A 13,678-nucleotide genomic window follows, 5' to 3' on the forward strand; every position below is an offset into this window, starting at 1 on the left:
ACAAGATCTCATTGTAGCCTCATACAATTACTCTCTCCTTGTCCTTCCTGACCTATTATTTGTCTCTAGTTTTTCTTTTCTTAAGGTCCTTGTCTCTGCTTGTAGCATGAGGCAGTATCTGCAACCCAGTAACATTGCACAGGTAGTACAGCTCCTTGATAGTAGCACATCCATACGTGACATTACAAGGAGGTTTGGTGTGTCACCAATTTCAATAGCAGGGAGAAGATACTGGGAGACTGGCTATTACACAAGGATAGATGGAAAGGGCCATAGGAGGGCAACAACCCAGCAGCAGGACCTGTATGAGCTTCTTTGTTTAAAGAGAAACAGGAGGAGAACTTGTAGAGCCCTACAAAATGTGCTCCAGGAGGCTAGTGGTGTACATGTTTCTAAACAAAATTGTCAGAAACAGATTTGATGAGAGTGACATGAGGGCCTGGCAGCCTCTATTGGGACCGGTGTTTAAAGCTCAGCACCATGCAGCTTCATTGGAATTTGCCAGAGAACACCAGAAGTGGTGATCAGATATTAACAGATATTCAGTTAACTTTTAAGCAAAGTACTTTCTGACTTCAGCTATTTTAAGCAATGCAGTGCATTTTTAAAAAAGAAAAAAAAATGACTGTCAGGGAAGAATAAAAGCTCTATAATATGTTCTTAATTCAGCCAGCCCTGTATAGGATTGATGGGATATTTATCAATCCTAGAACAACGGCAACACATCAAACATCATGCCCAAAGACATTTAATTGCATAAGTGTGAAGGAGCCTTCTCAAATCAGAAGGGAATAATTGAGTTGGTGCAAGTATGAACACATCACATGGGAGAGAAAAAATGTATATACTAAGAAAAGGAAAAAGAATTCAGACATGAGAATTTTCCCACTAAACTAGCAAGATGTAATTTGGTTAAAATCTGATATTTTTGTTGGAAAATTTACATCACTGACCAGCTGTATTAGTTACTCTTTTAGAGTTAGTGAACTTTTGCTCAATTTTATAGATTTCATTTCAGTATAAAAGTAGGTTGATCAGCTTTGTTATATTGACAGATCTACAAAAGGTCTATAGACCTACTAAACTCTTAACTTGAATGCAGCAATTACAGAAAATATTCAGACACCTTCATATTTGCAATTTTTAATATTACTTTGAATTAAGTAAATGTTTTTAAAAGCTATTGCATTAACTTGAATACATGCACATTTCAAGAAGGCTCCCCAAACTAAGCTTAAGTATATCCTGTACTTGATCTAGAGATTTATAGAAGTCATACAATAAACCCTGAATTCATATTGCAGGTCAACCTGAACACCAGAGTTCAAATTGTGGGCTAATCAATGCAATTTGGATGTCTGGAACTTCACTTAATATAGCATACCATCCATAGTATTAAAGAGCCAACATAGCTACATTAAATGTAACATTTAATACCCCTCACAACTACTATTAATGTAAATATTGCTTATGCAAGATATGTTGACTTAGGACTAGCATTACCAATGTGCAAAAACTTCTAAATCAATTCTGTTGAGAGGATTCAACACAATGAAAGCACACCTAGTGGACAAGTAAACAATAGGCAAGAATGGGAAAAAAGTGCTCACTTTATTTCAGATTTACTTCAAGGCAAACCAGGCATTTGCAAAAGGCTTATGTATCATTAACAGTTGTTAAATTGTGCATTCAAGTAGAAAAGAAACTGTTCCCTGTGATGGTGATCCCTTAATCCCAGTTTTTATAAATATGCAGTCACTCCATAGCAGAAACAACCAAAACCCTAACCTAGAGTCTCAGCTATTCTGCTACAAAGGGCACAACAGTAAACATTGGAGAGGTAGAATGGAGTTGGTATGGCTTAATCAACCTCCTCAATGGTGGGACCAGAAGATCCACCACCGGGAGCAGCTCCAGCTCCTGGGAAGCCACCTGGCATTCCATCAGGCATACCACCTGGCATACCACCAGCACTCTGGTACAGTTTGGTGATGATTGGGTTGCAGACCTTCTCCACCTCCTTCTGCTGGTGTTCATACTCCTCCTTCTCAGCAGTCTGATGGGGGGGAAGGAAAAAAAAAAAAAAGGGATGCATATAAAAACCCTAAAATAACTGCACACATTTGTAGTAACATACAAAACCTTTCCTGTGACAATTAAACTACTTTACATTAACTACTGTAAATCCTTACCTGGTTTTTGTCAAGCCAGCTGATTACTTCATTGCATTTGTCCAGGATCTTCTGCTTGTCCTCATCACTGATTTTACCCTTCAGCTTCTCATCCTCTACTGTGGACTTCATATTGAAAGCATAGGACTCCAGACCATTCTTGGCAGATACCTTGTCACGCTGAACATCATCCTCGGCCTTGTATTTCTCAGCCTCCTGAACCATGCGCTCAATGTCCTCCTTACTGAGACGACCTAATACATAATAAAAAGTCTAAGAAACCAGAGCAAAACTAAACAGGCACTAAATCTGCAGAATAATTTAGGCAAAAATCAACCTACCCTTGTCATTGGTGATTGTGATCTTGTTCTCTTTTCCAGTGCTCTTGTCAACAGCAGAGACATTAAGGATGCCATTGGCATCAATGTCAAATGTGACCTCAATCTGAGGAACACCACGGGGAGCAGGTGGGATTCCAGTGAGCTCAAATTTGCCCAACAGGTTGTTGTCCTTGGTCATGGCACGCTCACCCTCATAAACCTGTGAGGGGGAGGGAGAATTATGTGTCTGCATGTGCAAGGCTTTAAACCATGTTTAGCAGTTTTAAAAATCACTCAGACATCCAAGGAAGGTACTTGGGCCATCTTTGGTTTTACAACCTCTGGTGGAAACTACGAATGGCAGGAATAAACTTCATCACAGTGATTTTATTTATCACAAGCCTAATAATCTTGGTTCCAACCTGAATCAGCACACCAGGCTGGTTGTCAGAGTAGGTGGTGAAAGTCTGAGTCTGCTTTGTTGGAATGGTGGTATTACGCTTGATCAGAGCAGTCATCACACCACCAGCAGTCTCAATTCCAAGAGACAGAGGGGTGACGTCCAGAAGCAGCAGGTCCTGAACATTCTCAGACTTGTCCCCAGAAAGGATGGCAGCCTGGACAGCTGCAAAAGTAAAAGAGGATTAAGATCTTCAAAAAGACAACTGGCAAGCAGTTATTCCTTGCTGTCGCTCAGACATCCAAGGAAGGTACTTGGGCCATCTTTGGTTTTTCAACCTCTGGTGGAAACTACGAATGGCAGGAATAAACTTCATCATTGCGAAACCATAAATTTGAAGCTTTAATAAAATCTAGTGTAACCAACCTGCTCCATAAGCCACAGCCTCATCAGGGTTGATGCTCTTATTGAGCTCCTTGCCATTGAAGAAATCTTGGAGAAGTTTCTGGATCTTGGGGATGCGTGTAGAGCCACCGACCAGGACAATGTCATGAATCTGTGCTTTGTCCATTTTGGCATCTCGGAGTGACTTCTCAACAGGGTCCAGGGTTCCACGGAAGAGGTCAGCGTTGAGCTCCTCAAAGCGAGCTCTTGTGATGGAGGTGTAGAAATCAACACCCTCATAAAGGGAGTCGATCTCAATACTGGCCTGAGTGCTAGAGGACAGTGTGCGCTTGGCCCGCTCGCAGGCAGTGCGCAGACGGCGAACAGCTCTCTTGTTGTCACTGATGTCCTTCTTGTGTTTGCGTTTGAATTCTGCAATAAAGTGGTTCACCATGCGGTTGTCAAAGTCTTCACCACCCAGGTGAGTGTCACCAGCAGTGGATTTGACCTCAAAGATGCCATCTTCAATTGTCAGGATGGACACATCGAAGGTACCACCACCAAGATCAAAGATGAGGACATTCCTCTCAGAGCCAACCTATTTAGAAAATGGAGAGAAAGGAGAGAAGTTACACATCTAAATAAAACAAAAGATAAATTACAAGAAAGCATAATTTCGCTCAGACATCCAAGGAAGGAACTTGGGCCATCTTTGGTTTTTCAACCTCTGGTGGAAACTACGAATGGCAGGAATAAACTTCATCATAGCAAGATGTCTGCACAGAAAAGCAAAAGTAGCTTCAGAACCTACCTTCTTGTCCAGACCATAGGCAATAGCAGCAGCAGTAGGCTCATTAATTATTCTGAGTACATTCAGTCCAGAAATGGTGCCAGCATCTTTTGTGGCTTGACGCTGAGAATCGTTGAAGTAAGCTGGCACTGTGATCACAGCATTGCTGACAGTCTGGGAATGGGTGGAGAGGGTGAGTTAAGTCATCTAAATGGAGAGAATTTTTTTTTTTTTTTTTTTTTTTTTTAAATAGCGAGCTCTCTCAAGATACAAATACTCACTTTTCCAAGGTAGGCTTCAGCAATTTCCTTCATCTTCACCAACACCATGGATGAGATTTCCTCAGGATAGAAGCTCTTTGTCTCTGCTTTATATTCAACCTCCACTTTCGGCCGTCCACCATCACTGATGACCTTGAAAGGCCAATGTTTCATGTCAGCCTGAACAATGGAGTCCTCAAACCTTCTTCCAATGAGGCGCTTGGCATCTGAAATGAGACCAGTCAGACAAAGAGCAAATTACTCAAAGTTACCGGAATCAATTTATTTAGTGGAATAGGTCTTGTTCAAGACAGGTCCAATACGGAAATAGATCAAAAACATCTTACTAACCAAAGATTGTGTTGGTGGGGTTCATGGCCACTTGGTTCTTGGCTGCATCTCCAATCAACCTTTCAGAGTCGGTGAAGGCCACATAGCTTGGTGTGGTCCGGTTTCCTTGGTCATTGGCAATGATTTCAACTTTACCATGCTGGAAGACTCCGACACAGGAGTAGGTGGTCCCCAGATCAATGCCAACAGCTGGTCCCTTAGACATGGTTACTGAAAAGGAAAAAAAAAAACGAAATCACAGGATAAACATTTTATTGATTAATCCATCGATGTTTTATACACAGTCAACTGAACGGTATTGCACCACCGTAAGAGTCATCTATACCAAAGCTATAATGGCCGCGAGACGAGACCACGTGGTCCGGCCTACCAGAACGTTCCACAGCACGCATACAACTTCCGGTATGGCATTCAATTAAAAAAATATATATATTTATGTGACACTATACCCATAAACAATACATTAAAACTACAATAGTTATTTATTAAGACCACATTTAAAAGACTCAAACTAAACGTTCATCATTCATACAATTCCTTAAACAAATACGTACATTGTTAGATAATTATCTCAGACAAATAGCAGCCCGAGTGTCCATGAGGATTATAAGCATTAATCTCAAAGCGCGTTTTAATTTCCTTTGTTTCAGCCAGAGAGATTTAGTTAGCGTTGCTAAAACCGCAATTAATATTTCAGGTCACGAGGAAACCGATTGGGCCTCAATTAAAAAAAGACCTCAAAATAATTACTATATGACAAATTATTTTGACAAAAAAAAATTGCTCAAAGTAAAAAAAAACCGAACCAAAGACAAAGAGCTACAGGCCAGAACGAGGCCAGTCGACCGGGACTCGCCCATAAAACAGCAATAGGACCTTCATTTACAGCTTTCCGTAATTTCGTAAAAATTAATGAAGCAATTGTAAAGTAAGATAAATAAAACACAAAAAGTATGGGGTTTTTTTGTCACTCACCAAATTTAGCAGCGATCGATGGAAGCTGGAGCTGTTACTAAGACGGTCTTTGTCTTACCTCGCCGTTGCAGAGAGAACGAGCGAATCTTCTAGAACGTGTATATATGCGAGGTGAGCCGCCCAATCACGTACTCGAAGACTCCGTCTTCACCAATAGCGCTCGACCTTATTCTTTATACACCCGCCCCAAGAATATAAGCTATAATTTGATTGGTTTGAGGTTGTAGCCTGCTTCCAATATGTCTGTTCAACGACAGATAGATGAGCAAATTGGCGCCCAAAATGACATGTATGTGTAAATGTAGAAACATCTAGAAGCTTCTAGAACATGAGGGTGTAGACGTTTATCCAGACAGGTTGGATTCCAAGAGAAAAAAGAAAAATGATGCAACTCAAAGATCTCATATGACCTAAAAGTGTCACTTGACAGTTTAGTGCTTGGTTATGTCTATTATTTAAGATAGATAAGGTAGATATGTATGAAACAGTTTCAGCTCTGAGCAGCTCCTTCAGTGACAGACTGTTACATCCTCTGAAGGAGCGATACAGACGCTCTTTTCTCGCTGCTGTTATTAGACTTTACAACCAAAGCTGCTCCCAGTGAACCAGTCACACCATAATACACACTGTTATTACTGTTTCACTGCAATAATAAACAATAACAAAGTAACAGAGCAGAAATTTTGAAAAACGTGCAATATTACCTATGTGCAATATGTCTGTTAGTGTAAATACTTACTTGTGGGTCTCTTTGTCTCATTATGTATTGTATATACTGTATATTATATTATGTCTCTATTCTTTTTATATATTTGCATTTTCTTACTTTTGCTGCTGTAACAGTGAAATTTCCCCATTGTGGGACGAATAAAGGTATATCTTATCTTATCTTATCTTATCTTATTTCTATTAATTAAAGAAAAAAAAAACATTTTTTTTTTACAAAATAAAAGCCTGTGTTTTACAGTGTGAAGTCATATATGGGGTTTTATTATTATTATTTTATTTACTTCATTTTGTTATATTAATGGTATGTCTGTTGTAGTGTAATTACGTAATTATGTCTATTATTTCTATTAATCAAAGAAAAAAAAGAACAATTTTTTTTTTACAAAATAAAAGCCTGTGTTTACAGTGTGAAGTGATATATGGGGTTTTATTATTATTATTATTATTTTATTTACTTCATTTTATTATATTAATGGCATGTCTGTTGTATTTTCACTTTTTAACAAAGATTTTGATGAATATATGTAATCCTAATTAAGTATTTTTACTTGTTATCCTGCAGTTAGAGTTCAATAAAAGAGGATAAACAAGAGGTATAACAAATGTACATCTTTATTGTCACTCAATAAAAAAATATATATTATATGTTTACATAAAAAAATATAGTACACATTACTTTATTTACAAACACAATATACCTTATAAACATATAAAACATTATATAAACATTAAAAACAAACTAAGATTATGAAACAAAATACATGTAGCTTATTCTTCAAGCACCAATAGGCTACCATACCCAGTTTGGTTAGGTATTGTTCTCAAATTGTTCACAGTTCAGTCTCTTTGATGCAAGATCTAGATGTAAAGGGCTGTGGGTTTTCGTTAACGACAGATGTAGGTGTGGCCTGAGCCTCTAGTGCTTCCTCTGCTTTGTACTTTGTGAAACTGGTGTTACAAAAGCCTAGAGAAAGAAAGAGAGATAGAGAGTTTTCACTGTTTGAACAAAGCTGTTTATTTATACTCTCTGATTTGAAAATTGTTTGGTAAATTAAGACTGTACCTTGTCCTCTCTGTTGCTGTTTTTGCTTCTCCTCACTGCTAGACTTAGATCTGCTGCTCTCTACAGACTGATCAGATTCTTCATTCTCTGTTGTTAGAAAGCATATTGTTAGCTAACACATATAAACATATAAAACATGTAATAATTTATGGCCTCTCTTGAATTTCAGTGAATTTCGCATTTGTTGAACTGTTACCTTTTTTCCAGGCAACGTGTGCTTTCCTGAGGCGAACCAGGAAGAAGGCAAGCACCACAAACAGGCAGATGATGAGGCATGTGACCAGCAGCACCAGCAATGGAGAATTTCCCCTTTCAATTCTTGTGTTCAATCGTGTGTGGTCATTCCCTAAAAAACAAACATGTGATTAGTTTCGTTACCATTAAAAAAACCAAAAATACCACATAGTTAGTTTTCAGAAGAGGAAAAAAACTATTAATACTTAATACCAAAGGGGAGGTTTTAGTAAATAAGTGAATAGAATGTCTTATTTTGAGCAATGTAACATTGAATAGTTTTAGACTGTTTCTCACCAGTATTGTTGCTTGATGACTTGATGCTGGTATTTGATGGTGTACCATCTGTTGTTTCAGATATTGTTTGATTTGTCTCATTTTCTGCAATGAAAAAATTAAAATAAGTAACAGAGTCATTACAGTGTATGTCTTACACAGTGGTCAAGGAGTGGACAAGATACAGATTGCATACATCATTACTTCTGATATATTAAATATACATCTTTACTTCTGATATACTAAAAGATTTCCAAAACAATGAAGAAATGCTTTATTAATGTTCTAAACTTGTCTAAGCTTCCTGTAATGATCATGTTGAGTAGATAAAGGTACATATAAAGACATACTGTATATCCTCACCAGTAGTGTTGCTTAATATGTTTGTTCTCCCAGAAGTTTCTTCTGTAGTTTTATTTACTGCAACAAGACATTTCAGAAAGAAAAATATTATATTAACATTACTGAACAATTGTGACTAGTATTTTTAGCTATTGTTAACATAAGGTAAGGTTTAACAATTCAGGTGGAAAGAGTTCACTTTTCACCACTAGGTGAAGCAGTAATCAAAATTCAAGCCTTTCCTTTTTTCTGTGTCTAACCACAGTGAGACAATATTTGCGCTTACTTGTGTTGCTAAAAACTGTTGGGATGACCGTTGTGTCTGTTGATCCAAGTGTGATACCCGATAAGGTTGTATCTTGACCTGCTCAAAAAAATAAAATACATATATTTCTCTGTTAGAATTTTTTCCACACAAGAAAAACTGTGTTTGTGTGTCCAGACAAGAAAAACCATTTCAAAGAAGTTGTGTGATATTTTGTAAGCAAAGATAAAAAGGGAAACTACCAAAGAGTCCACTCTGAGAACTGTGCCTTCGTTAAAGCCCAAAATCCCCCAGAATATTTCATTTCCTACTAATAGTAAAATGCCTAATAAGGTAAGACACCATGTCATACTAATCTCCTTGGTTGTTTTCACACATACACATGTACTCACTTTGGTCTCCTAAGTGGATAAAGGTTTCCAGTTCAGAACCATGCAGAGCTGAGTGACGGACCAGGCACTTCACTGTAACTCTCTTCTTAGGAACATTTAAAGTCAGCTGGCTTACAGCTGTGTATTTGTTGGACGCATTTTGAAACTCATAGTATGGGTGAGCTGGGAATAAAAAAATTAAACATTCTGAGAAAGAAAATCATGCATCCCATGCCTATATGTTCAATCACTGCACACAAATATAACAGCAGAAAATAGGTGTAATTTATCACTGTGATTGTCCATATCTTTCCAAAAATACGTTGGAGTTAAAACCAATTTAATAATATATGACAATAGTTAATAAGCGGTAGAAAATGAGTGAGAGTGAGTGAGTGACAATAGTATGTAAATGTATAAATCAACCAATAAACACGCTGGCTTATGACATGCTATAATGAATTCATTTAAGATTTTGTATAGTTCAAAAGTTTCTGAGTACACAATCGTGTACTTACCCGCAATCTCTAGGCCATTGTCCATTAACCATGAGAGTCTGGGTGGATGCTCATTTGCTGAAGCAGAGCATTTAAGCATGGTTTTATCCTCTTGCTGATCCATTTCCAGTTTTGGAGCTCCTGAAATTTTAGCAAATAATTGCTTTTCACATTCAGCAAGCCAGGATCTTGTCAAAAGCATGATTATGATTAAGAATTATAATTATGAATTATGGCCCTGGAAGGATAATGCATAGTTTGTTTCCTTCTTTTTCTGAGTTCCACTCAGATTAAAGTTTTAAATCAGTTAATTCATGCAAGCCTTATGTAACCTTAGCCTTATTGCAAATTTTCGCATCACATTTTGGTCTTATTTTTTAATTTAACTGTGTTAATAAGAAAATGTTTCTACTCACCTATAACAATGACTTTATATCTTTTCGTTGAGACTTCATTGTTGTATTGTAGACATTTGTAAACACCTGCATCCTTGAATTTGATACCAGTCAAACTTATTGAAAACTTTGAGGCTGTTAAAGTGACAGATGCCTTTCTTTTATCTTTCAAGACTGCAAATAAACATGAGGGACAAATAAATATTTAATTAAACTGACAAAAATCACAGACTGCCATTCCCATACAGGTCAAATGTTTATGGGTAGTATTCCTGTCATTAGTACCATTAGTTCCAAAAGTCTATTGAACCATTAGTAAGTGAAAACTACTAACTACGCTTAGTATTTTCCCTCTTAATTAGTAATAATACATACACTAACCCAAGCTACATTCTTACCTCTATGTCTGTTAAAGAATAAGAGAAAACCGTCTGGGTTTCTCCACTCCAAAGCGTCACTCATATTAGTGTTTTTGATGGGACATGTTAAAGTCAGTGTATCCCCTTGGATTACTGAAATCTGCTTTAGTGCCAAACATTGTGTTAAGCCTGTAAGACAAAGAGCACATATATGTCACATAAAATATTGAGTCTGCAACACAGTGTAGCATGCCCTATAAACAATTCCAACTGTAAACCAACAGCATCTCTGCTGCTGCTTGCTGTTTGTTCAAAATAAGCAGAATATAGTCAGTGAGTGGAATAAAAAAGAGTGTAAAATTGCCATTTGTAAATGGAAGAAAAGGGGGCAGATGATTCTGTGATCTCCACTCACTCACTTACTCACTCCACAATGACTCATAATGTTACTTTCACATGGCTTAGGGGGGCTGCAGAGACAGGAAAGTGACATTACAGTGCGTGAGTGCAAACTAAGTGGGGTCGATATATTTATGTGCACTGAATGTCCTGACTGTTGAACAGGAAACCAAGGTAATATGCAGAGTATATATACCTCAGCCTTTTGTAGGTGTAATTTTTTAGTCATATGCTAAAAGATGTGGGTGATCAACACCTCTGCTAAAGCTATGTCCAGAGCTGTAGGTGAGGGTCTGTGGAGTTTTTACAGGAAATTCTATGATTATTTTTTTCTTTTTGCCTTATTTAATTAATATTACAGAATTCATTTTTATGGATACACACGGGTAATAGTTTTAGTTCACCATTATAAGGGTTAGAGAGAATAAATACAGTCTTTTAAGTGTTTTTTTTTTTATTTTTTTATTTTTAGCTTTGTATTTGTATTATATATTGTATTGTATTAAAATCTTTACTTCTTTACTTTGTATTTGTACAGAAGTAGAAAAATATCTGTATTCACTTATAATTCACAAAGTTTGTATATTTTATCATGATATTGTAATGTACATTTATTTAAAAGAAACTATTATATATATATATATATATATATATATATATATATATATATATATATATATATATATATATATATATATATATACCACACATATTGAAAATTCTGATGTTTACACCTAACTACAGCAAACGTATACTGCTTTCTGTTACTGTATAGAAAGAAAGAAATCTATTATAACCTTATAATTTTAACCAGAATACACTGCAGGGGTCTAAAGAGAGCAGCAAAGGACTTTAGAGGTCCAAAGAGTTTAGCACAGAAATAACAGAAGGTATTTGAATAAATACTATTAGAGCAAGAAATATATAAACTTGCATTTCTAATTGTGCACACTGTTTCTAAGGTCCAAATAACACAAACCAAAACATTTGAAAATTAACATAGTAATGCATTACACCTGAACAGGTATGTCTAGTTAAATGTAAAACTTTGTGTTTTTGTAATGGATAATATATTAAGTATTTTACTCACCTACAGTTATCAACAAGAGAATGCGAATGCAAAAACTCTGTGTGTTCTGCATAGTGCAAGAATGAGGTCTGAAACTCACTTCCTCTCTCACTGCTTTTATAAACACAACGACTTCCATGACATCACTTATATGTCATGGAAGTCCCACTTCACACTATTATTTTTAACCTTTCAGGGACATTTTGACCAGTCACTACTTCTGTATTTTCATCAACTGACCAGTGACTTCATACGCAATACTGAATGGGGCACTCCAAGAATAAGGACAATTGATAAGAATCCAAAGAAGGTTAAAAATAACTTTGCACAATAACTTCTGACCTGCAAAGTGAAAGTGTTTTCATACAACCATTATTTATCTGTTTGTTTGCTTGTTTACTTCAAAGTGCATACATGAACAAACAGTCACAAAGGAGGCCTTGTTAATATGTTAACATAATTTATTTGTAATTATTAAATTATCATTAATTATTCGCAGTAATCTGTGGACAAGTAAATATTGCCTATAAAGGCCTTTTTAAAGAGAAATCAATACAGGCAAATATTTAATGACAATGCTGGGAATAAAGACAAAGGTTTTAATTTTCATTCTTGTCACAGATCCATCTTAGGAGCCATTTGATTGACATATTCCAACTTTTTTTTAATGCTTTACTATACCTTCCTATTTTCATACTCCATTGCTTTAAGATGAAAAGTGCTTGGCAAAACACAAGAAAGGCTATTAAGTTATCTTATTTTCTAGGCTCTTAATACTCTTCTGCTACTTCTAACCAGCTTTTATTTTCATTTTACCTTTCATGTTTTCTAATGGATTCATTGTTCTTTGTTTAATTGTTCTTTCTGCCTGTTCCATCTTTTAAATACGTAAAAGACCACAGCGTGAGAAACAGCTATACAGTATGTTGACCACTATTAAAGAACAACATGTGGGTGAGTGGGGGATAATATGAGAGGTCTTTGCAAGTTGCATGCATCAGTGTGATAGGTGAAAAAGCTCTGGTAATGGAAGATTTGATTGTTTGATAGATGCACTGACACACACACACAAACACACACACACACACATGCTCACTCAGATGTATATAGCCCATGTGGGTGTGAAAGACAAACATAGAAGTACAAATAAATAGTAATGTGTTATGTTTGTGCGTAGGTGTAAATGTTGGTTGTTTGTTTAGTTTATGTCTTAAAGTAAATTAAATAGTTATTAATGCGATGGCACATTGTTATCGGTTGTCGGTTGGGCACCTATGTATACTGAATACACTCACAGTTTAATCCATCATAGACCTTGTTCATGAGTGAATATTAATAGTTCATCAGATCTACTTTTAATAAATAAATGTGTTAATAAATACATCATTAAAAATTTGGAGTGTCTTATAGAACAGTGACTGTGCTGTCCGATTTAAATGAATAAAACAGGAAAAATGAACAGAATGTAGTTTTGTTATTCCCAGTTTTAGTCAGTTTAGTCTATTAAGTGCTGCCATAAATGTAAAAATGGCAATATATTATCATATATTTCATGCTAGCACCTGGTTTATTTTGACTAAAAACAGGAATACCCCTGAACTCATTTTGACCGCACTGCTGGGGAAAGATTCAACGTTAGATAACCAACTCTTGTTCCAGTTTCAATGAAAAGTGTCATGTAGGGTGAATTTCACAACATGGACTACTCTTTTCTAGTCTTATTTTATAAATAGACCATACTGAAGAATGCATCAGTTAAATTGTAATTTGCTTTATGGGAGAGATGAAAATCAGATAATGGTGTAAAGATATTGATTAGACAGGTTTTGCAATCTAGTCCTTTAGTATCGAAGCAGTCCACATTTCTATATCTCACTGCTAACACCACATAAGAACCAGGTTTTAACTGTCAATCATTGCATAGTTCATGTAGGTAAAAAGCTGATCATTTTAAAATGTCCTTAAAGATATTTGAAATCACATGTTGTTTTCAGGTAATGTGGGCCAAATTACCAAAAAAAACCCCAA

At 36.2% G+C, this 13,678-nt stretch overlaps 2 protein-coding genes and 3 non-coding genes across 5 annotated transcripts; all 5 read right to left on the reverse strand.

Annotated features, from left to right (window-relative positions):
* Positions 1-1,592: 1,592 nt before the first annotated feature.
* Positions 1,593-5,797, reverse strand: LOC132863039 (heat shock cognate 71 kDa protein). The gene is made up of 9 exons (XM_060895573.1): positions 5,652-5,797; positions 4,677-4,886; positions 4,347-4,552; positions 4,087-4,239; positions 3,318-3,873; positions 2,914-3,116; positions 2,513-2,711; positions 2,193-2,425; positions 1,593-2,056 (listed from the first exon to the last, which is right to left on the reverse strand). The coding sequence occupies exons 2-9, from the start codon at positions 4,879-4,881 to the stop codon at positions 1,862-1,864; spliced, it is 1,950 nt and encodes a 649-aa protein (XP_060751556.1). The 5' UTR covers positions 4,882-4,886; positions 5,652-5,797; the 3' UTR covers positions 1,593-1,861.
* Positions 2,782-2,876, reverse strand: LOC132863783 (small nucleolar RNA SNORD14). Its single transcript, XR_009650146.1, has one exon. It is a non-coding gene; the product is annotated as a small nucleolar RNA SNORD14 (small nucleolar RNA).
* Positions 3,181-3,275, reverse strand: LOC132863782 (small nucleolar RNA SNORD14). The gene has a single exon (XR_009650145.1). It is a non-coding gene; the product is annotated as a small nucleolar RNA SNORD14 (small nucleolar RNA).
* LOC132863784 (small nucleolar RNA SNORD14) lies at positions 3,952-4,046 on the reverse strand. Its single transcript, XR_009650147.1, has one exon. It is a non-coding gene; the product is annotated as a small nucleolar RNA SNORD14 (small nucleolar RNA).
* Positions 5,798-6,974: 1,177 nt separating the features above from the next.
* LOC132863040 (cytotoxic and regulatory T-cell molecule) lies at positions 6,975-11,726 on the reverse strand. The gene is made up of 11 exons (XM_060895575.1): positions 11,672-11,726; positions 10,222-10,371; positions 9,845-9,997; positions 9,450-9,569; positions 8,953-9,114; positions 8,582-8,659; positions 8,317-8,373; positions 7,975-8,058; positions 7,640-7,789; positions 7,444-7,530; positions 6,975-7,344 (listed from the first exon to the last, which is right to left on the reverse strand). The coding sequence occupies exons 1-11, from the start codon at positions 11,721-11,723 to the stop codon at positions 7,211-7,213; spliced, it is 1,227 nt and encodes a 408-aa protein (XP_060751558.1). The 5' UTR covers positions 11,724-11,726; the 3' UTR covers positions 6,975-7,210.
* Positions 11,727-13,678: the final 1,952 nt, after the last annotated feature.

This window comes from Tachysurus vachellii, chromosome 20 (assembly GCF_030014155.1).
Source record: "Tachysurus vachellii isolate PV-2020 chromosome 20, HZAU_Pvac_v1, whole genome shotgun sequence".
In the NCBI taxonomy this organism is placed as follows: domain Eukaryota; kingdom Metazoa; phylum Chordata; class Actinopteri; order Siluriformes; family Bagridae; genus Tachysurus; species Tachysurus vachellii.

What these genes read in the sequence shown, in the direction of transcription:
- LOC132863039 (XM_060895573.1), bottom strand. Translation starts at nt 4,881, where the DNA reads ATGTCTAAGGGACCAGCTGTTGGCATTGATCTGGGGACCACCTACTCC. An exon ending in CCTATGGTCTGGACAAGAAG is followed by an intron (nt 3,874 to 4,086) that starts GTAGGTTCTGAA and finishes TTTTCTAAATAG; the next exon opens with GTTGGCTCTGAGAGGAATGT. An exon ending in GCTGGCTTGACAAAAACCAG is followed by an intron (nt 2,057 to 2,192) that starts GTAAGGATTTAC and finishes CCCCCCCATCAG; the next exon opens with ACTGCTGAGAAGGAGGAGTA.
- LOC132863040 (XM_060895575.1), bottom strand. Translation starts at nt 11,723, where the DNA reads ATGCAGAACACACAGAGTTTTTGCATTCGCATTCTCTTGTTGATAACT. An exon ending in TCTCTTGTTGATAACTGTAG is followed by an intron (nt 10,372 to 11,671) that starts GTGAGTAAAATA and finishes TTTGTCTTACAG; the next exon opens with GCTTAACACAATGTTTGGCA. An exon ending in ATTCTTTAACAGACATAGAG is followed by an intron (nt 9,998 to 10,221) that starts GTAAGAATGTAG and finishes GTTTATTTGCAG; the next exon opens with TCTTGAAAGATAAAAGAAAG.